This window comes from Fusarium falciforme, chromosome 1 (genome assembly GCF_026873545.1).
Source record: "Fusarium falciforme chromosome 1, complete sequence".
Lineage (NCBI taxonomy): Eukaryota > Fungi > Ascomycota > Sordariomycetes > Hypocreales > Nectriaceae > Fusarium > Fusarium falciforme.
In genome coordinates, this window is record NC_070544.1 from 3,675,769 (window position 1) to 3,702,533 (window position 26,765).

The following is a 26,765-nucleotide window of genomic DNA, read 5'->3' on the forward strand; positions in this document are numbered from 1 at the left end:
ACTTTGACGCCCAAGCTCCTGCGCACGCCCTCTCTCTTACATGGGAGGTTCGTAAGGCGAAGCAAGCTCCGTGTCCTCTTGTCGGACCTTTTTTACACCGAAGATAGAGCCAGTGCCTGGCCTGGTCCCTTGCCTTCCCTTTGCAGCCCCGCCTCGAATACCCGTTGTCCAATTCGAAATCCCTTGACTCGGGTCGATTGTGGCAGCACCATCATCAGATCCTTGCGATTATCTCTATCACCGGCTAAAAGAATTTTTCATAAAGAATTTTCTTTTCTTTTCTTTTCTTTTGGTTGCTGGGATTGTAATCGATATCTGAGCGTCGTACGGTATGTTAGTCATGGAAGTTATGCAACCCACATCCATTATGGACTTGTTGGACACGATGAACTCTCAACTCCCCGCTCACTGGCTTCTCTCTTGGCCTTCTCCCTTGCCTCGTCCCTCTTACTATGGAGCTTGTTTAGCTCGACAGATGCCCGGCATGCCGAGGCTTTCTTGCTTCAGCCCGCCACGTTTGGCCAGCTAACCTTCTCCTAGCAGCGTCTGCATCATTCATCATGCCCCCGACAACGGCCTAGACGCCAGGGACCAGCACTGCGCTCTCAGTCGTATCATTTGTGCCCCTCTTAAGATGATGATCGTCCTCATAAGCGGCGTCCACGTCCTCAATCACCTGTCTACCCCTAAAGTTGTTCATATACGACTGCGCCTTGGCTCTCAGTGGAATGGCATACCAATCCGGCAGCATACGAAGAGCGGACAGAATCATGCCGAATCCCGGGATAACAACGTAGCCGCTGCGTCCTGTGAGAACCTGCTTGACGACGGCGTCAGCCACAGTCTCAGGCTCAAGCTGCGGCATGAGAAAGTCCGTTTTTTGGTCATAGCCAGTAAAGAGAGCGGTCTTTGTGTGGCCCGGGTGGACTATCACCGTCCGGACCTTGGGGGCGTTGTATCTCGTAGTCAGCTCGGCCGTCAAGCCCTCGTGGAGAGCCAATGAGGCGGCCTTGGAAGCTCCATAATCAACCATGTTGGGAATCGTCAGCCAGGCGGCGTACGATGTCACAGTGACAATCATGCCATGGTTGTTGGCGACCATATCGGGGACAAACGTCCTGGCCGTCCAAAACGGTGCAAGCGAGTTGACGTCGAAAGTGAAGCGGACGTCGCCCGGCTCAGCTTCCAATACCGTCTTGCCCCGGGCCACGCCGGCGTTGTTGATGACGACAGTCGGGTGTCCGACCTGAGCCCTGACCTTTTCGGCCACGGCTTCCACGTTTTCGGGCGAGCGAAGGTCGCATTGAAAGTGGTGCACGTTGGCCGCTGCTCGCGTTAAAGTTAGCATCATTCACTTCACTCTTTACTCTGCACCTCCGGACCGGGGTCCGGAGAACGGAGATTGAGGCGGGAGAACGGACAGACGGCGAAGGACATGGGCTGGACATCCAGGACCACGACCGTTATGCCCCGCTCATCGAGCAGCTTGACCATATGGCCTCCGATGCCTCCGGCACCGCCAGTTACCAGCACAATCTCTCGAGTCCAATCATACTTGTCGTTGACCCAATTATTTTGAGCCTTTTCCGACGCCCAATCGCTGGCCCAGCGGGCAAGGGCGACGCAGAAGAGCGTCCCGAGATGTCGGGAGGCGGGATGGAGTTTGGCGAGGTCTTGGCCCGACTTTGTGAAGCGAGCGAGCAGCACAAGTGGGAACAAGAGGGCCGGGTTTAGCACGGTACGACGGAAGAGGCGAAGGACGACATCGGCACAGAAGCCCTCGCGTGGAATCAGACCTTGATGCATCGGCATGACGGTGGTGATGCTCGGTGGGGCCGGATGGACGTGTAAGTGATGAACGGTATCGCCGGCTCGCGAGATAGAGAGCCGAGTTCTCAAGGAAATTAGAGTGCGAAGCCACGGAATCAACGGACGGGTGATGGTCTCTTCTTTAACAAAAATGGCAGCTCTCGCATCTCGAGCTCGCAGCTCCTGCTTTCACTTCATTGGAGCCTCGGCACGCTATCCCATGATGGCGTCCGTGAGAGTTTACTACACATTGGGCAAGCTGTTTGCGAGGGGGTGGAGAGTCAGAGCTGCGTTGGGAAAGCCATTCGCCAACTTTTCGGCATAGTGCTCTAGCCGAGACACGGCTAGCGAATGTTTGCCTGTTGAGGACCAAGAGGGCAGATCCGCGATGTTGCAGTGAGTGCATCACTTACACGGACCGTGACGGACAGCCTCGGCGAGGCATGGTCAACCCCGCAATGGGCCGCCGTTGGAGGATGGGAGCGGGTTGTGAGAGGCTGGTTGGTTTGGCGAAGTGGTGACCTGCATTGGCTAGCCGAGTTATGCTGGTTGGTGGCGTAGATGGGATAGGCTATTTCAACAGCCATCATTGAGGTTGGAATGTCTTGGGCAGCGGTGGACGGGCTTGATCAAGTAGGAGCTCCGTCTTAAGGGCGGCCAGATATTTAACGACGGTCAATATTTACAGGATTGCAGCCATTATGCCCACCAACCCCCCAGCATATGCCATCAACCCCAGATTGGCGATCGACGCCCCAGAGTCCTTGTCCCCCGCCTCAACCTCTGTCGCATCTCCTGGGGCAAACAGTACGCCGACCTCGTTAGCCGTCTCTGCGTCGACATCTTCATATGAAAGCAGCTCATTGGACAAGTCGTCGCAAGAGGGGCGATCGTCATCCTCTTCGATCGAATTAGTGACGGAAATAGGGACGTCGAAAATGGTATAGTAGTCATTGCCGTTGAGTCTAAAATTTTGCCGGATAGAGATCTACAGTATATAAGTCAGCATCATGTAAGTTGGGGCGAGATACCATTCAAATACATTATAAATGCCCCGGTCGCTCTCGTCATCCTCCGGCTTGCCGTCGCCCACCAAACAATCGGGCCAGATCCAGTTGACGTGTTTCACGGTGCTGTGGGGTTCCTGCGCCATGATATCGCCGAGGCTCGCGTTGTTGGCGCTAGCCGTGCCATTCGAGATAGTAAAGTTGCGTCTCGTGGTGTAACTGTAGAGAAACATCTCTATGCTGAAAATCTGGCTGGGAGCATCTTCTTCGTATGGTGGCAGCGGTAGCTTGCCGTTGGCCGTCACGTCAATAGAGACATGTAGCGTGTCTTGAGGGTATTAGCAGAGCGTTGGTGTCGAGCGCATGTTACCTACCACCTCCCAAAGGAGTGTCTGGTTGAGGGGCATTTAGCACAACGAAGCCAGGGGTGAAGATCTGGCCGTTGGAAATGGTAAAGTTACCCGCCAGCGACTGTCCAGCCAGGAACAGCAGCGGCACGAGCAGTCGTGACACTGTCATGATGGCAGATGTGCACAGTAAAAGTGTGAAACCGGGGAGAGAATCACCAAAGGAATCATGATGGAATTAATTGCCTATATCTACAACTTGAAACCGGAAATGACGTCCGTCAAATCTCTCCAGATAGGTGTGTCCATACCCTGGACAGGCGTTTTTGGAGGGGTCATTTCTGGGCAAAAGAGAGAAGCGAGATGACACGGATATTCAGCCGGTTAATCATGTGTGTATTCTTCCAATGCCTCAGGATGCTCTATCAGTGTCAGAGAGAAGTCAAGAAGTAAATATAGAGTCGGTGTAGAATATTCCGCGGCATGTCTCATCTTGCGCCTGTCAAAAAGCAAGTCCATTCCCTCAGATCCATGTCTGTCTCATCTGAAGTCTGAAAGTCGAGCCCTGGGCAGGGATCAGATGGCGGCCCAACAACTATTTGTGAATTAACTCGAACGGAGGCAGGGACTAGCTTGCATAAAAGAGACTTTGACAAGCACACGGGACCCAATCTGTGCAGACGCGAAGCAACCCTTGAAACCACGTTCTAGAGATGGTTCATGTCATGTCAAACCATGCGAGTTTGACAGGTCAGGTTGCTTTGGTCGCATATATGTGTCCTCGATATAGCCGAGTTGAACATCCAATCCATATGGCAACACTCTCGAAGGATCCATAACGTCAAGGAAAAGGAAAAACCATGGCGATCCAGATCCCACAAACTCGCATCGATCGGTTGTGGCGGTTGAAGGACTCCACTCACCCACACAGCGGAAAGAAATCAAGTGGAGAAATGGCATTTTTCTTGCCCTTCCATTTTCTCTCTTGGCGGGACAGGAACAGAAAAAGAGAGCCACTTTCGTCGTTACCGACGGCGCCCTCCGACGGCCGAGTGAGGCGCCCGCTTCCTTGTGTTCTAGCCCCAGGGCCCCGAAAGCGTGGCTTTTGGCTCGCAGAACGGACGTTGGAAATCAGGCTGCGTGCATCTTGTGGAGCTTTTTCTAGACAAACACCATCGAATCCTACGAATCTCGACTCGGGCAATTGTCTCTTACTGGTCCTTGTTACGTTGTTCAAGTGGCAAGCGCTGCGAGTTCGCCTATCGGAGCTTTTGATAACCTCCATCTCCATCCATATTGGCTTATCAAATCAACCCCGCCAACCAATCCACCAACACAACTCTGCTTGCTCATCACATCACATCAACCACGCCATTCATCAAGGGTTCCCTACAAGTTACCAATTGCGCCTTCTTTACCGCTTAGCTAGCCGGCACCATGCTGACTCCGCGGCTACCCAGCCTTATCTCCCGGCATGGCCCTTCCATGTGGCGCTGCTCCGGCCCCGGGGCTCGGCCGGTCCATGCCCAGCGCCGCCTCATGAGCGCGGCCGCGTCACTGGCTGGCGTACGAGAGCTGCTCAAGGTCACGGATGAAGTTGCCGACGCTGTTGCCAGTAACAAGCCTGTCGTGGCTCTCGAGTCAACCATTTACACCCACGGAGCGTTGGGCAATGACCTGGCCCGTGAGCACTCGGAGCTCGTCCGCAGCCATGGAGGTATCCCGGCTATTATTGCCATTGTTGATGGAGTGCCCAAAGTCGGTGCCTCTCCAGAGGAGGTTGTTCGGATGATTGAGAGTGGAAGTGCTGTCAAGGCATCCAGAAGAGATATCGCCTACCTCACGGGAATGGTAAGAGGGAGTTTGTTTTTGCGAACGATGATAGTTCGGCTATAATCGTCGACAATCAGAGGATTTCTTTGCTTTCATGCACCCAGCAATCATCGCACATGACTAATTCGGACTATCTAGGGACTCACAGGACGTAAGATTCATGGAGGAACTACCATCGCCGGAACTATGCTGCTGGCAAGGCTCGCCGGTATCCGAGTCTTTGGCACTGGTGGCCTGGGTGGTGTCCATCGTGGTGGACAGGACTCGATGGACATCTCTGCTGATCTCACCGAGCTGGGCCGAACCCGGGTTGCCGTTATTAGCAGTGGTTGCAAGGGTTTCCTCGACATCCCGAGGACTCTCGAGTTCCTCGAGACCCAGGGTGCTTATGTGTCGACCTTTGCCGACGGTAGGTCTGGAAATATTGACTTTCCTGCATTCTGGGCCCGGGACAGCGGTGTCAAGAGCCCTTCTGTTGTCTACACCGAGAAGGAGGCCGCTGCCATCATCCTGGCCCAGGAGAAGCTCGGCATCGAGTCGGGTCTGCTCTTTGCGAACCCGATTCCCGAGAAGTTCGGCATCCCAGCCCCCAAGATGCAGGACTACATCGAGCAGGCTGTCAGGGAGGCCAACGAGAAGGGCTTCACTGGAAGCGCCAACACGCCGTACATCCTGGGAAGGCTGAAGCAGCTCACGGGGGAGAAGGCGGTCATCGCCAACAAGGAACTAGTGACATCCAACATCACCCGAGCCACCAACGTCGCAGTCGAGCTATCGAAGCTCATGTCTCCCGGGTCCGAGCCCGTGAAGACTTTGTAAGTTGCGGCGATGATTGCATGGTCTGGGAATAACGTAACTCTAATTGTAGCAGTAGCAATGCAACACCTGCTGCTCTACCTGCTGCCCCCTCTCAGCCCCAGGAACCTGATGTCGCTGCGGATAGCAAGGCCGATATCCTTGTCGCCGGGTCCGTAGCCATTGACCTGAGCTGTGACTACTCCGCCCCCAAGTCAGGCGATGCCTCCCCTGTCCTCCATACCTCGAATCCATCCAGCATCAGCCAGTCCATCGGAGGCGTCGGCCACAACGTCGCGCTTGCTGCACACTCCGTGAGCAAGCATGCCCGAGTTAGACTCTGCAGCATGATCGGCGACGATGTGTAAGTAAAAAGTCGGAAAGACGACCCTCGCATAAATGCTGATGCAAAATCCAGCGCTGGAAAGACTGTCCTAAACGGGCTCAGGGCCTCGGGTCTGGATACGACTTACATCCGACAGCTTGGGCACGAGTATCACGGTTCCAACAGGACAGCCCAATACGTTGCTGTCAACGATGCCAACAAGAATCTGGTCATGGCCATGGCCGACATGGGAATCTTCACGCATCACTCATTTCCCGAGTACTGGAAATCCGCTGTCCGAGGCACCAAGCCTAAGTGGTTGGTGGTCGATGGCAACTGGAGTGAAAAGGACATACGGGCTTGGCTAAAGGCAGGTCAAGATCAAGGCTGCAAGGTCGCCTTCGAGCCCGTGTCGACAGCCAAGTCGATGAACCTCTTCTGCCGCCAGAAGGGACACCCGAAGCTTCGGGTCTTCCCAAAGCCCACTGTTGATATCGCGTCGCCAAACAGCTATGAGTTGGAGGCCATGTATACTGCGGCTCGTGACAATGGTTACTTTGACTCTCCTGAGTGGTTTGACGTCATCGATGCTTTTGGAATGAGGGGAGCTCGGGATCGCTTCGTCAGAGCTACCTCGGCAGAGCTGACAGACGCAGGAGTCCCCGTTCAGTCTGTTCAACTCCTCCCCTATATCCCGACTATCGTGACAAAACTTGGACCTCAGGGCGTTCTTCTGACCACTATCCTTGGCCGAGACGACCCTCGACTTAAGGACCCCGACTCTGAAGAGTACATTCTTGCTCGAGCGACAAGTGATCACCCAAGCGTTGGCGGTCTATACATGAGGATGTTTTCAGCCGCTGAGAGGGTCAAGAAGATCGTGTCCGTCAATGGAGTCGGCGACACATTCTTTGGCGTATTGATCTCTGGTTTGGCTCAGGGTGGCAAGGTTGAGAATCTGATTGACGTGGCCCAGGCGGGCTCTGTTCTCACACTCAAGTCTCCAGAGTCTGTGAGTCCCGACTTGCACCGGCTGGAGAAGGTTTTGGCGCAGGCGGCAGCTCTATGATTGGGACGTTTGAAGGGGGATTGAAAAGGGAATGGGAAATATATAAGAATACCCTAGGCATCAACACGAGTATATTCAAGTTCATTGACGTTCATGAAGTTCATGCATTCGTATATTTCCAGGGTTAGGGTTGTTGTCAGCCTCTCCGCATCACTTACACGTGATTGGTCAACTTTCCGCTCTCCCACTAGTAAGACGAGCCTATCACAGCCCGTCGCTCATGCAAGGCTGTGAGGACCCTCTAAAAAAATTCCACGCCCATCGACATTTCGCCCAAGCCAGAACCTACAGACTTCCCACCCGTCGCGAGACTCAGTAGCAACAATGGCGCCGCCACAAGACGAAGACATGCAGGACCTCACGTCCTCTGAGAGCGAGGATCATTTCGACTCGGAAGATGAGGTTCCAAAGCAAAAACCGACCGTCGCCCTCTACGACAAGGACTCGGACGAAGAGGAGCTGGAGCGATTGGTCCTGGGCAACAAGGCGAGCTTCCGAGCGCAATTGTTCAAGGACGATTGGCTTTTTGATTCTAGCAAGGAGGCAGAGGGCAAGGAGCTTGAGCTCGTGGGGCAGGACACTGCTGGGCTGGAGGATGTCGACGATGCGGATCTTTTCATGCTCGACACGGGCTCTGGGCCAGCCGCAGGCGCTGAAGTCACCAAGTCTACGAAGCCTGTAGACGGCAATGCCCCCGCTTGGGAAGACAGCGACGACGAACGATTGGTCATCTCTCTCGCCGGAGCCACGCGCCTACGAAAGCTGCGATTAACGGAGGCCGAAGACCTCGTCAACGGAACCGAGTACAGCAGAAGATTGCGACAGCAGTACCTCCGACTGAACCCAGCGCCGGCATGGGCTCGCGAAGCAGACGGGCGACCTAGCAAGAGGAGGCGACGGTCCTCTGCAGCTTCCGACTCTTCTGATGCCGATAGCGATTCCGACTCTGAGATCTCTGCCCAGCCCCTCGAGAAGTTTCTCCGCGACGTCAACCGCCTGGCTGGAGCTGGATCGACAAAGAAGCGACGACTACGACCCGAAGTTATCGACATCCAGAGGACGAGAGAGATTCCAGACCAGCACAAGGCCCCTGTTACCTCCCTCTCCTTCCACCCAGAGTACCCAGTCCTCCTGTCATCGAGCACAGCATCTGTTCTGTACCTTCACCACATCGCACCCTCCGCGCATCCCACGCCTAATCCTCAGTTGATGTCGGTACAAGTCAAGCAGGTTGACGTGCGAAGGGCCGAGTTCATGTATCCCAAGGGCGACAGGGTGTTTTTCGCTGGACGACGGAAATACTTTCACCACTGGGACCTGCAGTCGGGCACGGTGCAGAAGACGACGCAGATTCTCGGCCACCGACTGGAGCACAAGACCATGGAACGATTCAAGCTCAGCCCTTGCGGTAGATATATGGCGATTGTGGCTTCTACCAAGAAGGGCGGCGGTATCATCAACGTAATCAGCACAACATCAATGCAGTGGATCGCCGCTGCCAGACTCTCGAGTGTCAACGGAATTGCTGATTTTGCTTGGTGGAGCACTGGAGACGGAATGACCATCCTGGGCAAGGACGGACAGGTTGGCGAGTACAGCATGGAGTCCCGTTCTTTCGTGGGTGTCTGGAACGACGAGGGTTGTGTTGGCGGTATCGTCCTAGCTCTCGGTGGCCACCAAGGCCCGACGAATCTAGGCGAGGATCGCTGGGTTGCCATCGGTTCCAACAGTGGCATCACAAACATCTACGACCGAGCCGAACTCATTGTGCCCAACGCAGAGGAGTTTACCATTAAGGAGCGACCGACACCCGCCCGAGTCTTTGAGCAGCTCGTCACCCCCATCACACACATTGCCTTCTCCCCCGATGGCCAGCTCATGGCCTTTGGAAGCCAGCACAAGAAGGACGCGCTACGACTGGTGCATCTGCCGAGCTGCACGGTCTACCGTAACTGGCCCACGGAGCAGACACCTCTTGGTAGAATCTCAGCGGTTGCTTTTGGACGACAGAGTGATTTGCTGGCGGTTGGAAACGACACGGGTAAAATTCGATTGTGGGAGATTAGGAGTTAGGCACATAATGAGCATGAGAACGGCGTATGATTATCGACAACTTGTTTGCTTGTGTGGCTTGTCCATCCCCGGTGACTTGATTCCCCTAACGTACAACATACACACATCTGGCTATTCATCCATAACCCTCAATAAGTCCCTAACCGGATCCTCCTTGCCAAGGTTGTCCTTTGGGTAAAAGGACTTGGTGTTTTTCGTGTATCTGATCAGGCCGTATCTGTTTTTGAAAAACCAGACATCATCGGGCTTTTTGTTGCTCCGCAGGAACTGCCAAATATTGACGTTCACACCCCTGATCGCCTGGCGCAAGTCAATCTCGAGATGCTTCTATATACTAGCATGTTGACATACTTTGCGGCACTTCTTCTTGGTACCAAGGTCACCAGAGAGACCGAGGTCGACGCAGAGACGCAGGAAGTCTTCCAAAGTGCCCTTCTGGATGTAAACCTTCCACTGGGTGACAAGCCAGACCTTGCGCTTGGATTTGGAGGGATTCGCAGAGCTGACAGTCAGGTCAGCGAACACCTTGGATGACTCTCCTGCTGCATCATTTTTGATCCAGCGATACATCGAGGTGGCAAATCGTCGAAGTTGATACATTGTCTTGTATGTTTGGCTGGCAGATGAGGCTTCTAAGTCAGGCGAGCCCTGAGTCCAGGTCGAGTAGTTTAATAGAGAGGAAGGTGAACCAAAGGTCGGCAAAGATAAACTACCAGCAGTGTGTTGAAAGTGGAAAGTGTTGAGTAAATGAGGTGTGAATAGGCCTGAAATGTTTTGACATCGCGCACGAATGCTGTTAACTCGCGGTATGCAACTCGCCGCAGAACGCCTGGCGGCATGTCCCAAATGCAAGATGCCGGTTGGATTCTCAAATAGACGGGTATTCCTAAATTGTGGTACTCTCTTTAGCTCAAATTCGACAAATAGGATTAGCAAGTTCAATCTTGAATTGAAATAGCCACCCACATCTATTGCTTGCTATGCGACTTGCCGTCGAAACCTCCTCTCAAGGCGCTCTACAGGACGCGCCCAGTGTGGCAGCCACTCTTCCCCTGAACAGCTGAAGCCGTCAGGCGAAGAAGACACGGCACCGAGGCATCCCTAAACCCATTGCATCGATGTAATGGGGACACAAGCCCGCTCCTCGACTTTGATTCACTCCACAAGGGTTTACAAAGCAATATTAAATCATAGTTCCGACCTTGCACTTACCACCTGTTATATTTGATGCTCATCTGAGTCCTGTCCGATAGGCCTTTGAAAAATAAAATAAAATAAAAAAAAATAACTTCCTCAACAGGGGTTCATGTTTACACTGGTATTCACATGCCTAGGTATGTTGCCGTTTCTCATCAGGGGATTATCGAAGGTATGACTGGTGGGCTCTACCGAGTTGCACAACAGAGCTAGACACATGAAATAATTCACCTATGTCTCCTTCGGCCAAGGAACAGGGCTCTGGAGGTGTTGTTGGATAGGTGCAGCAACCTCAACTCAGAAGCTCCAGGGTGTGAACTGACATATTCCGCGAAATGGACAGTACCTTCAACAGTTGATCGGCTTCCGTAGCTCAGTTGGTTAGAGCGTCGTACTAATACTTCAGTTTACACTGTAATATCGGTGATGCGAAGGTCTCAGGTTCAAGCCCTGGCGGGAGCAATCCCATTCGCCGTCAACTGTTATTTTTTGCTCATTGATGCTCTTTGCATCTCTCTTTTTACTCTCAATAACAGATATCGCGAGTTTTCCATGGTGTTTCTATTTCGGGAGTGGGTTACCCAAATAGGCAAGTTTTGGTTTCGAGGCCCAGGAAGGAGGCCATGGCCACGACTTCCTGGCCCTGACTACCGGTACTCCAGCTCCTAGCTCGCCTGCCAGGAGCTTAGCCCAACGTCAAGGACCCAAGGACTCCCTGTTGTTTGTCGCTAACTAGTGTCCTTTGGGAGTCTTAGGCGCCCTTCGCTTGCGCTCCGCAGTTGATTCGCATCTGCTCATGCAAGTCAGTCATGTTGTTTGATGCCTTATTAATTACCTGCAGTGACGTGGATCTTCAGAACGTGGCACCAAGCAAGCCGAGTTTCGACGCCGGTTGGAATCCGGGGTCATGAGTGGGCTTTTCTGCTGCATGGGGCCTCAATCCAAAAATTCCTCTTTGGACTTCCTTCGTCTTGGAGTTGGCCACGACAGCTTGGGTGTTGTTGTTGTTGTTGTCGTTGTTGCCTCAATGCCACGTTGACGACGGATGAAGGTGCAGCGTTTTGAGGAGAGCATGACAGTTCATGGGACCTACCATGCCGATACAATTCCGTGTGGCCGCTACCGAATCCCGATTCATGATCATTTTCGGGCTGTGCCGGTCAGATGGTTCCCGGCAAAGCCGCTTGCAGTCTATAGAGTTACGGGGTGGTGATTCTACGTGGGTTGCAACTCTATGTTGCCTGGATTTACAGTCACGGACTTATGCTGCCCTGGGTGGAGAGTTAACCTATATGGCAGGTAGGCAGTGCCCATTAATCAGGATTCTTCCAGATGAGCCCTAGGTTGGCTCCGAAAAGTCAGACAACTATACCGGGAATGAACGGACATAGCCAGGTCGGTGTAGTGGGTGATTGAGCACGGCCGGCGGGTGCCGGTCATCATCGGGACAAGTCCTGGTCGTGACCGATAACGAGGCATGTCTGCTCCAGACGGATGAAAGCCGGGGAAGACTTTGATGGGGTTGCCGGTCCCGGTGCATCGGAGACAACTTGTGCACGGGTTCATGTACAGTATGTGAGGGGATGGAGACAGCCGTTGAAGCGGGGGACAACTGAACAAGTAGGGAATGCGAGGCAGTGTCCGAGTAAGGAAGAGTGGTGCGATCTCATGAGGCAGAAGGGGAAGATGCGGGATGATAGGTGCCGTATTGGTGTAGGGTATGTAGATGGACGATAAGCTGGCATGTGCAGCCGGAGAGAATCGGGTGGATGGAAACATGGGTTGGTAAACAGGCACTGACCTCGGATGTATGATGCTCATCGAGTCGAAGAGTTTCTTGTTGTGGTATGTGTCGGTTCTGGCGATTGTCGAGGCACGGGAGTTGGATGTCGGATCAACGGGGCAGGGATGGAAGACCAGGGTTGAGTTGAGCAGGATTGGCCGGGCTATGGTTAAAGAGGACCTCAGAAACAAGACAAAGACTCGAGGAATCACATCTGACAGAAGAGGAAGAGTCTCAGCCCTGCAATGCGCTGCAACGCAATGTGTGTAAAATGGCACCCCGTACCAAAAGAATGGAGAAGCCTGGAAAGCCCGCGCAAGCATGATCCGACTTTGGCAAGTTGGATGAGCAACAGACCTGGACCAATGGCTGGGACAATTCGCAGTGGGCAGATGGTGACGTCTGGATCCTGGACTCAAGGATCCCATCGCTAACCGGGTGCCAACCCACGCAGGCTCATGCGAGAGCTTTCAGATTTTGAAGGTTTTTCTTTTGTACCAGAGCAGCGGCCAACCGCCAAATTGCGCCTTGCAGCGTGGGCAAGTCAATGCATTGCAGGGAGCGCGGGATGTGTCCGCAGGGCGTGGGTGACGGGTTGGCCAGACCTTCTGTCTCGAACTCGTTGTACAATTGAGGCACGGCTTGGCTGAGACTATGTTGTTTTCCAATCTCGTCCACTCGCTGCTGCTTCTGCAAGACTGTGGTATCGAGAGGAATGGAGTGGTGCAGCCTGTAGGGGTCTAAGGCTCAAAGGCTCGAGTTTGGTTGGCCAGCTCTGATCGGGCTACTCATTGCCGAGCCAAAATGAGCGAACAAGAATCAAGACAATAAAAACCAAAAAAGATCAGACATGATGCCACCGGAATGCAGCCAACCAATCCATCGGAGTCAGGAAAAGAAACTTCCAAGAGGCTGGCTGACCTCGAACTCACCATGGATCCAGGTCGGTCAGATGCTCAGGATCCATCATCAATCACCGCTAGGTATCACAATCCCACTCCCGTGATCGTCAAGACCTGGTATGCGAGTAACCTGTGGCGTGGATTGTGACCGGGAGCAGGGATGAATCCCCCGATCGCCCTCTTTTACTCGTCCCAGATGCCGAGACCTGAGAGCAAGACGAGATGAAGAGAGGGGTTCGTCTGTATTAGCGAGAACGGGAACAGAGGACACTGACAGGAGAAAAGACCCTGAAGGGTCCTGCTTCAGCTGTATCCATGGAGACTTCCTCTCAGCTGAGGAGGCTAGAAAACCAAAGATGGAGAAGAACACAGTTGGCTTCTGGATTCTGATCTGAGGCGAGCAGGAAGCTCGAGCCCGAGACTGAACCTGGAGTTGGGAATCCTAGGAGTTAAGTTTTCAAGACAAGTTGAACCCGCCCATATCGGACGATGAGCCAGGGCGTTGAAGGAAGGGGAAGGAGGCAAGTGGCGCCCGAGCTTGTGCCTGCCTCCACCAGGCAGAGCAGGCACGGGCAGGTACAGGCACGGACTTGGACCAACGTTGGACTTTCCATTTTGCTTTTTGGGGGATGCCATGCCGCCTGGAGATGGGTGACCAACCCCCAATATCCGCTGAACCCACAGAGGGTTACGGGTGCTGGCCGAGCATGTGTGATGGCCAAGGACGCTGACGGCAGGTGCGCACGGCCTGGATTCAGTCATGGAACTGAAGATATCTACCGACCTAGGTACCTATCCACCAAAAGATACTCGCCTCAGGCATCATCTCAGGTACGGCGTAGCCAGGAACCGGCCGAAGCTGAGAGATTGACGACAATGCACGAAAAAGGCCGACATCAGACCACACCCTCCCCCGTCACGAACTCGACGGGCTTCAACCCGGCCGGAAGGCATGGGTCACGCCCTCACGGTCAGCGCGGCGTGGCATGATGCACAACCCTGCCTACGAAGAACCCACGGAGGCTTTCACAGGAGTCCACAGGGACCACCCCCCTCCCCCTCCACGCCGGCGCGTCCCGGCACAGCAAAAGGTTGGATCATGACAAGATTGACAGTCCACTTTGGCCCAGAGGCACACGGGCAAGATGCTCGGGTCCTGCCAATCTGACCCGGGGGGAAATCGATCCATCCAGTCATTGGCACCGGCATCAATTGGTGCATGAGCATTGCTTTACCGGGCACGGCCAAGCCAAGGCAATGAGCCACCAGCGGCTCCAGCAGTGCTTAGGCGAGAAGCAAGCAATGAGCAATGAATGGGGCGCGCACGCAAGCAAGCACGCAGGTCAGAAGCATGCGATGCGATAAACCTCTTTAAAAGTGACCCGCCGCACTTCATGCGCCCCTCCCCTCAGGTTCCAGTCTCTTCCCTCTTGCTCGCCAGTGAGAACTCGCTCTTTTCCATTTCGAGATCCTTCAAGCTCCAGCGGTTCACTCTAGCTCGCTCACTTGCAGGCCGACCGCCTTCAGGACCAGCCACGACCTTTTCTTGCCCTTCAACGTCCATCGCATTAGATCGGGGGAAACTACTGCGCGCCCAGCACATCACCCACCAACTGCACTGCGCTGCGCTGCACAATCTTGGGAAAGCCTCTCCGGCCATTGATCCATTAATAACCTCTCGTTATCTGGAACCGAGCTTGACCGACCGAGCCCTTTTTTTTCCCCTGCTGTCGAGATTTTTGCGACTCCGCCCAGGTCTCAGTCGATCACTCAACTAGTCGCAACTGGCATCCCCGCCTCCGCCTCCGCTTGTTCATTGCTTTTCCTGCCTCTTTTTTACTCTTCCAGCCTCGCGATTTGAATCTTTTTTCTCCTTCTCTTCTCTTAAACTCGCCCTCTGTCGCCAATTGACCTCTTCCACCTTCGGCCTCGTTCTCCAGAACCTCCAATCGTGCCTGCGCCGTCCTCGATGGACCCTTCGTGTCATTGAGGACCGAAACCCCAACCTTCACTTTCACACCTGCGCACCTTTCCAATCGATCACGGAGAAAAAGTTAGGAAACGAGTCTGCCCGTGAAATCGACCCAAGATGCCGCTCCGACGGCCGAGTACCTCGGGAGACGGACACTCCGTCGCATCTTCGTCGCCTTCATTTTCTTTAGCGGGTACCAAGCGCCGCTTCCCGCTCCTAGGCCGGAAAAAGACCCGAAATTCGGACCTCCCCCGGCCGTCGTCTGTCGTATTGCCTTCAACTTCATCTTCTCAGAAGCTCGCCAACGTCAAGCCCGGCCTCCGAGTACACGTCCAGGTCAAGTTTGAGAGCCCAATCGGCACCGAGCACGTACGCGACTATGAGGCCTCACCTCAGCTGAAGGCCTCGGATCGTATCTGCCAAGCGCTGCTCTCGCGCCTCCAGCATTGCTCTGCAGAGCTTATCACACGCCACGATTCTACCGCTCTCGACCCACTCCGCAAGCCCCATCGTGATGTCAAGCCACTGCGCTATCGCATCACATACCGCGTGGAACGCGATGGCCTCATTCTTGTAGAAAAGTCGCTACGCTCTTTCCAGGAGTACGAGCTGACCCATGACGACGCTCGCGAAGTTGTCAATGCTACCGACCGCATTGTTGGCTTGTTTTTGGTGCGCCACGATCCCGGCTTCCGGTGGTCTGACGCTGCCGATCCCGAGCCGGCCAACGCCGAGTCCGAAACTGTCCGGCCGTGCACCGGCCGACCGCAATCCACCGCCTGCATTCCCCGATCCCGGTTCGCCAACGACACCCAATCTTTCGAACTCGTTTCGGGCTATACAATTGAGCTCTTTTTGCGCAGTCGCTGTGCCACCCGCTACCCAGAGAACCGGAATGCCTCTATCAAGATTGATAGTCGCCAGCCTTCCCCCCTGACCCTGCTTCTCGGCGAGGAGCTGATGACCCGTGTCTCCAACCTCGTAATTGACCCTGTCGACTCTTGTAAGCGCAAATTCGATAAGCGCCACAAGACTTGCAATGGGTTTGAGGGTAGCGGTGGCTGCACCCACATTGAGGATGGAGCCGTCGATATCATGGTCAAGGTTCGCAACAACCTTGGCCCTGATTACACTTACTTTTCCCATCGCATCCAAACAAGCAAGGTCTTGTTTAATGATCCTCAGGGTCGCGACTTTGACGAGTTCGCCAACCAGGTCAAGGCCAAGCTGGAGAAGGCTCGCGATATGACTGACAAGTCTATGCGTTCTCTGGATGACCTCACCCTGACTATCCGTGAACTCCGTGGAAAGAATTGGTCTGTTCACGAACCTCTTGTTGTTCGGCTTGACCACTCGGTCACTTATTGCCGTCAAACCATTGAGGCTGTCATGGAACGCCTTCAAACTGGCATCAGCAACGTGCTGGAGCACCATGAGGATGCGCTCGCCACCATGACCGTTCATAAGCGAGGCCACCTCATCTACGATGGCTTCCTTGACGGTGCTGGTGGGGATGATAGCATTCCTCTGGAGAAGTTTGCCTCTCCTGACTTGGAGAGAAAGGCCCTCGAGGCTCACCTGAAGGAGCGCATCCGTTCCGATATCACGATGCTGTGCAAGGACACTTGCGCCATTGACTGTCCTGACACGCTACCAAACCTGCGTCTCAAGTCAAGAGGTGCTGCTGCCTCCTCCATCGGAGCGGCATCGTCGATTGTACCCCCTCCATCAATTGGAGCCACATCGTCAGTTGCGCCCACCCCCTCGCTGACCGCTTCTGCCTCACTCCCCCGACCTGAGTCTGAGGTTTCCATGTCGGGATCTCTGGGCAGCTCCCGTTCCGAGCATACGCTGTCAAAGAAGATTGGCCAGACGAACTTGAGAGATAGCCCCCAGGCTCCTCCCTCGCCAGCAGCTCCTTCGCCTGACCTGCGCCGAGTACCATCTGGTCTCGAGATGGCCAAGAAGAACGGTTACATGGCCGACTTCATCGCAGACGACGAGAACCAGTCCGAACCCCCGTCTACTCCGAGCTTGGTGGATACTGATAGCATCAGCCCCCGAGACAGTATCGTTGTAACCCCCAAGTCCTCGCGTGCTTTGGCCCAGGACCAGTCCAACGAGGGACTTCGAATCATCGACGACGGACGTAGGATCATCTACCAAGAGCAGTCCGACATGGACGCCATTGCTAGCGGAGTGGTCCAATTCCATCGTCCTATCAATGACGACGACGAGCCCATCCAGCTCACAAAAGAGCCTCCGATCGAGACCCCGGAAAGAAGAGCGGCTCGCCGATCTCTTGATACTCGCATGCCCGACCTCTCTGGCGGCTTGGACTCTCCTTTGGCTGAGCCCAAGAAGGATGACGCCCCTGTCTCCCCAGCCGCCCAGAAGGAAGAAGAGCCTGAGAAGCCTGCACCTGTGCCTGAGACCCAAGAGGCCAAGGCGGCTGAAGAGAAGCTTCCAACTGAGGGTGTCTTGGAACACTCGAGCACGCCGGCCTCGCCTGTGGTCGAAGAGCTCAAGCCCGAGGAACCTACTCCCAAGCAGACGGAAACACCTGTTGAGGCACCTAAGGCAGCTGAGCCTGATGCCAAAATCGAGGTCGCTCCTGAGAAGGAGTCTGTTGACTTGGCACCTCAGGTTGCCGAACCTACCGAAGCTCCCGCTTCGACTGCCCAGAAGAATGAGACACCTCATACTTCGCAAGATGAGCAGTGGGAGATGGTCGATGCTCGCGATGCTCCGTCAGACCCTCAGGCCATTGTGCCTCACACAAGATCTGAGACGAGCTTCGGGACCACCCCTCCAGCCAGCCTTCGTGGAGACGCTGAGACAGCTGAGGCCACTGCGCCTGCTGTCCCTGTCGTAGCTGCTGAGAAGACTGAGGCGGATGAGAAGGAGACACATCTGGCCAACGAGTCTGAAGTGCAAACTCCAAAGGCCAGCCCGGTCGCTCTTGAGGCTACAGAAAGCGACGTCGCCTCGAAGAAACCTCAGGAAGAGACTGTTATCAATGACTTCCCTAAGCCTCCCTCAACTCACTCTCAGGTCGAGGAGCCTCAGTCTAAGGAGCCTACTGAGCCACTTGCGGAGACTTCTACTGTTGATGCACCCAAGCCGGAGTCTTCGGAGGAGCCTGCTCAGGAGAAGGTCGTCGAGTCCAAGGAACCTGTCATTCCCGAGGAATCCAAGGAGCTGTCCCACAAGGCCGAAGACGCCCTGCCCGAGACGGTTCGAGGATCTAGCGACTCCGGCATCTCTATGGAGGAGCAGGCCAAGGAGACAGCCAAGGAGGACAAGGTTCAAACGCCTGCCGTTGCCGAAAGCGCCGAGGTGGAATCTTCGCCTTTGTTGCAAGAACCCCTTGCTGTACCTGCTGCCGAGCAAGCCTCTGAGAAGCCATCTGAGACTGATGCTCCCAAGGTCGAAATCACCGAGTCTCCTGAAGTCGCCCAGGAAGTGAATGCGGCTGCGATTGAGCAGCCCAAGCCTGTGGACGACGATGAAGCTTCGTCTATCCCTGCCACGCCTACCGAGATGCTTGCAACTCCCCTTGAGACAGTTCTCGAGGAAATCCCTGACTCGGCCGTCACTGATGGCTCAGAGTCCCCCAACCTGGAGCCCTCGTCTGCTCTCCGCGACGGACGTGCTGAGCTGCCACGCATCGCCTCGGCTCCTCTCAACGCGCTCCCTACGCCTGACTACTTCGGAACGCCTCCTGTGTCCGAGAAGGACCAAGGACCAGCCCCTCCTTCGATTGATAGTGCCAATCTTCCCCTGGTACTTGCTCGTCCTCGTCCCCGTACCAACACTCTCCCTTCGCGCCGTTACTCAACCGCGCTGACCCTCGATATCGAGGCGGAACCTTTCCACCGCGACGGTGATGAATCCCCCACTGGCGAGCCTCCCAAGAGCGCCAGCGGTGTGTGGCACAAGGATTCGAGCCACCGCCGTCAGCCCTCAGCTGGCTCAGTTGGCTTTGTCGGGCTACAGGATCAGCGACGCCTACACAGCGTCGGCCTCCGTAGCGCCCTGATGCCATACCGCTGGCAAGGAATGCAGCAGCGTGGACAGGGTGTCTGGGAGGGACGACCCAGCACCTCGCACAGCCAGGTTTAGATTCGATCTCTTGGATGATGCGTGGATATTGATTTCAGCCATTCGTTAGACTTTATTTCAAGACATGAATGAAATGAGGAAAAGAAGGATAGGACAGGACGGGACAGGACAGGATTGGACAGGATAGGATAGGATATATGGACACATAGAGAGTAAAGGGAGCAAGTTGCCGGCTTGTGCACCAAGGTGACAGCCTGGCGATGGCGTTTGGGCCGACTATTGATTTTACGCACGTATTCGTAGCACTTAGAGTCGAGGCATAACATTTTGCAGAGGATACCATATCAGGCAAATTATAACGACGGATGCACGTTTAACACGAGTCTCTCGCATTGATCTATATGATGAGCTCAGCTACTGGCCTCGAGTATCTACCAAGGAATGGTGCCCTTGTCATCCGTAAATGTGCCCGTCTTGCCATCCGCTCCAAGAGTGGCAGCTTGGCAAATGCTGACAGCTCCAAGGCTGGGGTCCTCAGCTCCCCGGAATCCATTCAGTGTGGTCCCGCAGTGGTGTCCCGGGCAGACAATGTTGATCTTCCACTGCGGATCGTCTTCATATCTGATGGCGTAGTGAAGGGCCATCATGTTCAAGGCCGACTTGCTGTACGTGTAGACGCCATAGTCAGGCTTGTGAAGGCCAGACGCCGGGTCAGCCTTTTGGGCCAGGCTGCCGAGGGCGGAGGTGACAAAGACGATGCGGCGCGTCTTGTTCGAGCGCTCGAGGAGCGGGAGCAGGGCGTCTGTGACGAGACTAGTGCCGATGACGTTGGTGTCGAAGACGGTCTGCATGCGAGCGCGGGGAGAAACGTTCAAGCTGAGGCCCGAAATGGCGCTGTTGTTGATGAGAACATCAAGACGGCCGTAGGTGTCTTGGATGGACTTGGCTGCAGCAGCGATGCTCTCGTCTGAGGTGATGTCGAGGACGAGGGGGGAGACACGGAGGCCTTGGGCCTGGAAGGAGGAGGCGGCCTCTTGCACGGCGTCTGGGCGGCGGCCGGAGAGAATGACGTGGTAGTCTGGATGCTCAGCCGTAAGCTTCTTGACAACCTCGAGGCCGATGCCTTGGTTGGCGCCGGTGACGAGGACGATGGTGGTTTCGGGGGTGATGGTGTTGGAAGACATGGTTGTGTGTTGATTGAGGTGCTGTGCTGATGTGATCTGATATGTCCAATTCATCGAGGAATGAGGTCCTTCTTTATACCATCGAGAATGGCATATAGATGATTTGAATAACTCATCTTGAAGACATGCCGTCGCCTTTGAGATGCTATCTCCGATGTTGGCCGTTCATGAATCCTAAGTCCGTGATTGGACTAGGGCATCGAGGCCACTCTGAGATTGATTACCCTTTTGGGAAACCACCTAGACCAAGTCTTGATGACAAAATCCTCTGAATATTGAGTCATGGTGATCAAAAATGAATACTTGGAGTCTCGAGGAACCAATTGCGTGACTTGGATGGAGCCCGCGTGCCCCGTGGTGTTAGGGTTGATGATGAAACAGCAGTTCAGCCTATATATCAGTTGGACCAGCCTTGTGTGGCTTATGTGAGCAGAATTGCTGTGTGTCCAGCTTCATTCACTGAGCAGTCGAATAGATAAAGGCCCCGGGAAGTAATGAGTCTGGGCTCACACGAGCTCGGCGTCACCCGCTTCGACCAAGTGCTTGGCGCTGGACCATCTGAGGATGAGGATGTCGCCATTCTCTGCTGGAAGAGTAACGTCGGCGTCGGTGCCCTCGCCGTGGACATCCCTATCCTTGAGCATACGGATGAAGACGGCAGTGTCCAGGTCGGGCGAGTCAATCATGCTGATGTTGCCGGCGGTGTCGTTGAGATTCTGCAGTTGCTGCGGAAACGACGCCAGGAAGGACGAGAGATAGTGGTTGTGCAGTAGAGCCTGGTGCCTTGTCGCGTAGGCCACCTCTGTTGGGGAGAGCCTCTCCCTGAGTTCCTGGCTTGAGAGGTAGTGGAGGGTGTGCTTGTCGATCTTGAAGGAGACAGTTAGCTGCGTGTTCTGGCCCATGAGCCTGTGCAACTGACCTTGGCAATGCGGGCTCGCAGATAGCTCCTGACGAGGAACTTGTACCTCTCCAACTCTGTCTGAATAACGATGAGGGCAAAGTTTGTCTTGGGGTCCATGTCGCCCGTCATGTCCTCGACCTTTTCGATCTGGGACTTGATGCGGGCATTGACGCGCTCAAACAGGCCATCAGTGGGCCATCTGCAGAAAACCAGTCAGTCACAGTATTCGAGACTAGTATCCATCCATTTCTACTCACTCGAGCAGCTCTGGCGCTGAGCGCTCGGCGACCCAGAGACGCGTCAAGGCCTGCAGGTCGCGCGTCTCACTTGGGACACCGTGGGAGACGGGGTCAACCTGGCGGAGAATGTCGTCGATATCCATCACGTGAGAAATACTGGCGAAGCAATGGAAGAGGCCGAAACTGTGTGAGCTAGCGCAAGCTGCAGTGTTTTGCTGTAAAACGGCCTTGAAGTACAGGTGGTGGTGGGGTTGGTTGGTGATGTTTGAGAAGCACAGTTTCTGTGGGAGCGGGGCGAAAGTCCCCGCCATCTCGCACCTTGACTCTTGCCTCCGTCTCATCGATAAACAAGAACATGTCATCCATACCAAGGAAACTCTTAGCGAATATTCAGCGCCAATATTTAGAGAAATGAATATGTCGTTTTATTTCTTATGTTAGAAGGCTGCACCATTAACACCAAGTCATCGGCGTTGCTCAATCCTCACCCTTCTTGTAGTCTTCTCAGACCATGCACTTCGACTTACAAGTACCTACATCTGATGATTATATTGCCCTACCACGTCGTTATTCTAGACTGCGAGATTTCTATATAACCATCTCTGTCGTCTATCGCCTCGTTTTCTCTCTCGCCGTCCTTCATCCCGCTCCTGCTCTCGGACACTGCCATCAGGACGAGTAATGCCATGAAGCCTCTGTTCTCTTGTGATTTTGGTTGGGAGTAACTAATATAGTCACCATGAATAAATCATTGGACCTTCTTGAGAGGCTTGTAAGCCTCCTTTTGAGCAGCCTGGTAACCATTGACTCGCGCGTAAACCCACTTGAGGCATGAGGACGAGACGGTAACCAACCCAGCAGAAAAGGTGAACAATAGCACACGCTGCTCCGTAGATAGAAGCTCAAACAGAGGGTATGGGTACCTGTTGTTGAGTAAGCATAATCGTATCTCATCATTAGACCGCGTAAGGACCTACCATCCGTTGTGACTGAAGCAAAGCTCGACCCAGTACCAGTAGGCAAACGCAACAACCGTGCTGATTGCCATGATAGTATAGGCTGGGATGGTCCACGGCGGGCTCAGAAGGATCAGATCAAGTGTCAAAAAGACAGCCGGCGCGAGGTGGAAGCCCATATCCGGTAACATGTCCAGAACAAAGTCGTCGGCCATGAGCAGATTGGGGTCGATGAACCTAATGCCCCAGTAGAGGATGGAAATGACAACCTCTAGAGGCGTAGCGAGGACGGCCACGGCGTTCTTGGCCTGGAAAAGCGCATGGCTCAGAGTGAGGTCGGCCAAGACTCCAAGGGCAAAGGCGATGAGAGATGCAGTGAGGCCGATGATGGTGAGAAATTGGAAATGCCAGCCATATGATTCAGAAAGAGGCGTCTCCCACACCATCAGGAAGTGGAAGTTGTAGCTGAACGAGGCCAAACCAAGAACGTGAAGAAGGAGTGAGACGGAGCGGGAGGGCGACGTGAGTCGCTGAAGAGGGTGTGCTGCCATTGTGTTTAGATGATAGATGATGGAGTTGTTTCGAGTCCAAGTCTAAGCGGCAAGCGGCGAAAGAACAACCTTGATTGAATAAACCGGACAAAATAAAAGGTGTCCTTCTCTATTTACAGACGACATGAGATCAGGATCCAAGTGGTTTGACCCGTCCCCGGAGTCTCGGACCTGGCGTGAACCCGTCATGACCTCAATGTGGACCTCGGCCTGCAAGGAAGCAAGCCTGAGTAAGCTCACGTTGGTGGGTTACAGTGTGAAGTTGGAGCACCAGCCACAATTCAAGGTCGCGCCACATGAGGCTGACTTTTTGCCTGGGCGACGATCCTGCGGCGATCCAGTCGCGACACTCAAGTACAACGACAACAGGCATCAAGACTTGATACTCGTGTCGACTTTCGAAACTATCTTGAACCAAAGTTGGGGCCTTGAAGGCGACACTTGAAATGGCAGCGGACGATGACGACAATCGCTCCCAGAAGCGCAGTCACTCCGAATTCCGCGACGATGCATCAGGTATGTTCATCTGTCGCGTTCCCATCACCAAGCTAACCAGTTTCCAGACAGCTCCTCCGACGATGACATGGGCCCTCAGCTGCCCTCGGAAGCGCCAAAGAAGAAGCGACGAGTCCTCCCTCACGAAAAGCTCTACGTCGCCGCCCTGCCCAAGTCTACGCGATACTCAAAGTCCCTGATGCACAAGGAGCAGATCCTCTTTGCGACATGGACGCCCCTGACCGAGTTCCTCATCACATCTTCTGTGGACGGCGTCGTCAAGTTTTGGAAGAAGATCGCCCAGGGTATCGAGTTCGTCAAGGAGTTCAAGGCGCACAATGGCGAGATCGTGTCGGTTTCCGTGAGCAAGGATGGACGGAGCTTTGCGACTGCTGGCGCCGACGAGACGATCAAGATCTTTGATGTGATCACTTTTGACCTCCTGTCCATGATTTCACTCAACTACACACCAAACTGTGTCTGCTGGGTTCACTCCAAGGGCGCCTCGTTGCCACTGCTTGCTGTTTCCGAGCAAGCGAAGCCCCTGATACACATTTACGACGGAAGAGGAGAAAAGGAGGAGGCCATTCACACCATCAAGGGCTTGCACAGGAAGCCGGTCCATCTGATGACGTTCAATGAGCAATACGACTGCGTCGTTTCCGCCGACGAGGGTGGAATGCTGGAGTACTGGCGACCGAGTGGCAACTATGAGAAGCCCGAAGGGGTCTTTGAGTACAAGAGCTCGACCAACCTGTTTGATTTCAAAAAGGCAAAGTCCGTACCTTCATGTCTCTCTATATCCCCCAACGGCAAATATCTCGCAACATTTTCCTTGCCGGACCGAAAAATTCGCATCTTCGACTTCGCGACGGCCAAGCTGCACCGAGAGTACGACGAATCCCTTCAGGCCATCGAGGAGATGCACCGAGCGGGTACTGGGGCAAACAAGCTGGATAACGTCGAGTTTGGCCGAAGAACCGCCCATGAGAGGGACATTGAGTCGCAAACGCTCAAGTACAAGTCCAATGTCATCTTTGACGAGTCGGGCAACTTTATCATCTATGGTTCGATGCTGGGGATCAAGGTTCTCAACACATATACCAACCAAGTGGTCAAGGTGTACGGAAAGGAGGAAAACTTCCGTGCTGTTAACCTAGCCATCTACCAAGGTCAACCTCAGAAGAAGGGGGTTACAACTGTGGAGATGGGTGCTTCCAGCAACCCACTACTCCAGGAGTCTGAGACCCGAGATCCAATCCTGGTGGCGACGGGTGTTGGCAAGGTCCGATTCTATATGTTCAACAACGAAGAAGATGTTTCCAAGTCAACGCGAGACGTTCAGAACGAGCGACCCACGATGCTGGGCCAGAAGAAGGACTCACAGGTGAAAAAGGCCGAGACGGGCACAGGAGCTGTGATCCATACCACGTACGGAGACATTCACATCCGGCTGTTCCCCGACGCAGCACCAAAGACGGTCGAAAACTTTGTCACACATTGCAAGAGCGGCTACTACAACAGCACCATCTTCCACCGTGTCATCCGCAAGTTCATGATCCAGGGCGGAGACCCTTTGGGTGACGGAACAGGAGGCGAGAGTATCTGGGGACGCGAGTTTGAGGACGAGTTTAGCAGCTTGAAGCACGACAAGCCGTACACGGTGAGCATGGCCAATGCAGGCCCCAACACGAACGCCAGTCAGTTCTTTATTACGACAGAAAAGACTGTAAGTTCCCCTATCTTTACGATAATGAGAAGATGTGTGACTGACCTGTAATGTAGCCCTGGCTGGACGGCAAGCATACCATCTTTGGTCGCGCAACACAAGGATTTGATGTTATCCACAAGATTGAGAATGTGCGGACACACAAGGAGAAGCCGGAGGAGGATATCAAGGTCCTCAACATTGATATTATATAGAACAATGACACAAGGCGCTCATGGGCGGATGAGGGTTGTCTGCTCAAGGTGTTCTATGCGTGGTCCTGAACGTGCACAGCCGGCAGTTTCTCCAAGCAGTTTCTCCAACTTGGCCTTGGTGCTCCCCCTTGCACCTGCTCTGGCGGTACATACTTTGTCCTAGTGCCTTCCTTTTCTTCAATAAGTTCCTGCTAGACGAGCTGCGTCACATGCCAAACAACATCCTTCTCGTTTCCTCTCTGAGCTGGCAGGTTTCTTGGTTTATATACCGCATCTCCAAACCAGCAGACATCGAACTCTCACTACAGTGGTTGATCACAACCGCACATCTTCCGTAGTATAGTGGTCAGTATGCAAGCTTGTCACGCTTGAGACCCGGGTTCAATTCCCGGCGGGAGAGAGTCCAGCCACCTGTGCTACACAGGAAATCTTCTTCCTGTCTTTTTACCTTCCGAGACAGGACGTTGGGGTGGTGTGTTTCCTCAACTTGCCTGCCCAGAGCATGAGGCGACAACAACAGCAAATACCAGCCCAAATGACGTAACCGGCCAATGAGGACAGTACAGGCTGGGGCGTGTTCCAGGGGTTTGTTCTCAGGGCGTAGCTGTGGGGACGTGTAAAGTCAAAATCACGGCTGCAAGGGACATGTTGAGCCCTTTGGAAGACGAGAGATTGACATGCTTGACACAGACGACATGGCTGGGGGACGTGGCATTGACAATGGAAGCGGCGCATGGAAAGAAGGAAGCAAGCAGGTTCAGCTCTGGCGAAACAATAGAATCGGAGTTCCCTAGCGCAACAAGCGCTAGAAAGGTGGCGGTTAACTTAACTACCTTAGTTTTTTTTTTTTGTACTGTACCGTAAGGTTGTCTGCCCTTTTTTCAACTCCCGCGAAGAAGGATGGAGTGACTCAAGCCAATTAATTTAGAGGGTGTCGAGGCAGGGGAGAGAAAAAAAACCGTCGCAACAATGAGGGTACCCGATCTGCCACCAGGCCCACGCGCGCAATCGATGTACTCCCCTTGGATCGTCTGCTAAAACCGGCGCGGGAATGGCGGGGGCAACAGGCGGCTCCTCCAATCATGCGGGGCAGTTTGGCAACCATGGAGTGACTTCTTTCGAGTTTTTGGAGGAAGCAGCGAGTGTGACACACCGACGCCGGCGCAAAGGGACGGGGTCACCTCAGGGTACGGAAATATAATTGTATACTTTTTTTCCTCTCGTTGCTGTAATTTTCCTTCTTTCCGTCTTCATATCCTATCTCTCTCTATCTTCTCCTCTTGTCTAATTGGACTTGATCTCTACCATTGACTTGTATCTCCCGTCTTCTACCCCGCCA

General features: G+C 54.1%; 10 protein-coding genes across 10 annotated transcripts; 4 read left to right on the forward strand and 6 right to left on the reverse strand.

The window, feature by feature from the left end:
* Positions 1-577: 577 nt before the first annotated feature.
* On the reverse strand, positions 578-1,812 carry NCS54_00102100 (Hypothetical protein; the record flags this gene model as incomplete). Its single annotated transcript, XM_053146656.1, has 2 exons — positions 578-1,326; positions 1,422-1,812. The coding sequence occupies 2 exons, from the start codon at positions 1,810-1,812 to the stop codon at positions 578-580; spliced, it is 1,140 nt and encodes a 379-aa protein (XP_053002631.1).
* Positions 1,813-2,491: 679 nt separating this feature from the next.
* On the reverse strand, positions 2,492-3,335 carry NCS54_00102200 (Hypothetical protein; the record flags this gene model as incomplete). Its single annotated transcript, XM_053146657.1, has 3 exons — positions 2,492-2,797; positions 2,852-3,144; positions 3,191-3,335. 3 exons carry the CDS (start codon positions 3,333-3,335, stop codon positions 2,492-2,494), a joined length of 744 nt encoding a protein of 247 aa, XP_053002632.1.
* Positions 3,336-4,600: 1,265 nt separating this feature from the next.
* Positions 4,601-7,185, forward strand: NCS54_00102300 (Hypothetical protein; the record flags this gene model as incomplete). Its single annotated transcript, XM_053146658.1, has 4 exons — positions 4,601-5,014; positions 5,135-5,811; positions 5,865-6,155; positions 6,210-7,185. 4 exons carry the CDS (start codon positions 4,601-4,603, stop codon positions 7,183-7,185), a joined length of 2,358 nt encoding a protein of 785 aa, XP_053002633.1.
* Positions 7,186-7,509: 324 nt separating this feature from the next.
* Positions 7,510-9,258, forward strand: NCS54_00102400 (Hypothetical protein; the record flags this gene model as incomplete). Its single annotated transcript, XM_053146659.1, has 1 exon — positions 7,510-9,258. One exon carries the CDS (start codon positions 7,510-7,512, stop codon positions 9,256-9,258), a length of 1,749 nt encoding a protein of 582 aa, XP_053002634.1.
* A 111-nt stretch (positions 9,259-9,369) lies between these two features.
* NCS54_00102500 (Hypothetical protein) lies at positions 9,370-10,226 on the reverse strand (the record flags this gene model as incomplete). Its single annotated transcript, XM_053146660.1, has 3 exons — positions 9,370-9,558; positions 9,610-10,144; positions 10,225-10,226. Coding segments are annotated over 3 exons (726 nt in total).
* A 5,003-nt stretch (positions 10,227-15,229) lies between these two features.
* Positions 15,230-19,237, forward strand: NCS54_00102600 (Hypothetical protein; the record flags this gene model as incomplete). The annotated part of the gene is made up of 1 exon (XM_053146661.1): positions 15,230-19,237. One exon carries the CDS (start codon positions 15,230-15,232, stop codon positions 19,235-19,237), a length of 4,008 nt encoding a protein of 1,335 aa, XP_053002636.1.
* A 371-nt stretch (positions 19,238-19,608) lies between these two features.
* On the reverse strand, positions 19,609-20,361 carry NCS54_00102700 (Hypothetical protein; the record flags this gene model as incomplete). The annotated part of the gene is made up of 1 exon (XM_053146662.1): positions 19,609-20,361. The coding sequence occupies one exon, from the start codon at positions 20,359-20,361 to the stop codon at positions 19,609-19,611; it is 753 nt and encodes a 250-aa protein (XP_053002637.1).
* A 506-nt stretch (positions 20,362-20,867) lies between these two features.
* On the reverse strand, positions 20,868-21,644 carry NCS54_00102800 (DNA replication complex GINS protein SLD5; the record flags this gene model as incomplete). The annotated part of the gene is made up of 3 exons (XM_053146663.1): positions 20,868-21,227; positions 21,281-21,461; positions 21,520-21,644. 3 exons carry the CDS (start codon positions 21,642-21,644, stop codon positions 20,868-20,870), a joined length of 666 nt encoding a protein of 221 aa, XP_053002638.1.
* A 605-nt stretch (positions 21,645-22,249) lies between these two features.
* Positions 22,250-23,008, reverse strand: NCS54_00102900 (Hypothetical protein; the record flags this gene model as incomplete). The annotated part of the gene is made up of 2 exons (XM_053146664.1): positions 22,250-22,424; positions 22,479-23,008. The coding sequence occupies 2 exons, from the start codon at positions 23,006-23,008 to the stop codon at positions 22,250-22,252; spliced, it is 705 nt and encodes a 234-aa protein (XP_053002639.1).
* Positions 23,009-23,454: 446 nt separating this feature from the next.
* On the forward strand, positions 23,455-25,426 carry NCS54_00103000 (Peptidylprolyl isomerase; the record flags this gene model as incomplete). Its single annotated transcript, XM_053146665.1, has 3 exons — positions 23,455-23,524; positions 23,572-25,232; positions 25,289-25,426. 3 exons carry the CDS (start codon positions 23,455-23,457, stop codon positions 25,424-25,426), a joined length of 1,869 nt encoding a protein of 622 aa, XP_053002640.1.
* Between the last annotated feature and the right edge of the window lie 1,339 nt (positions 25,427-26,765).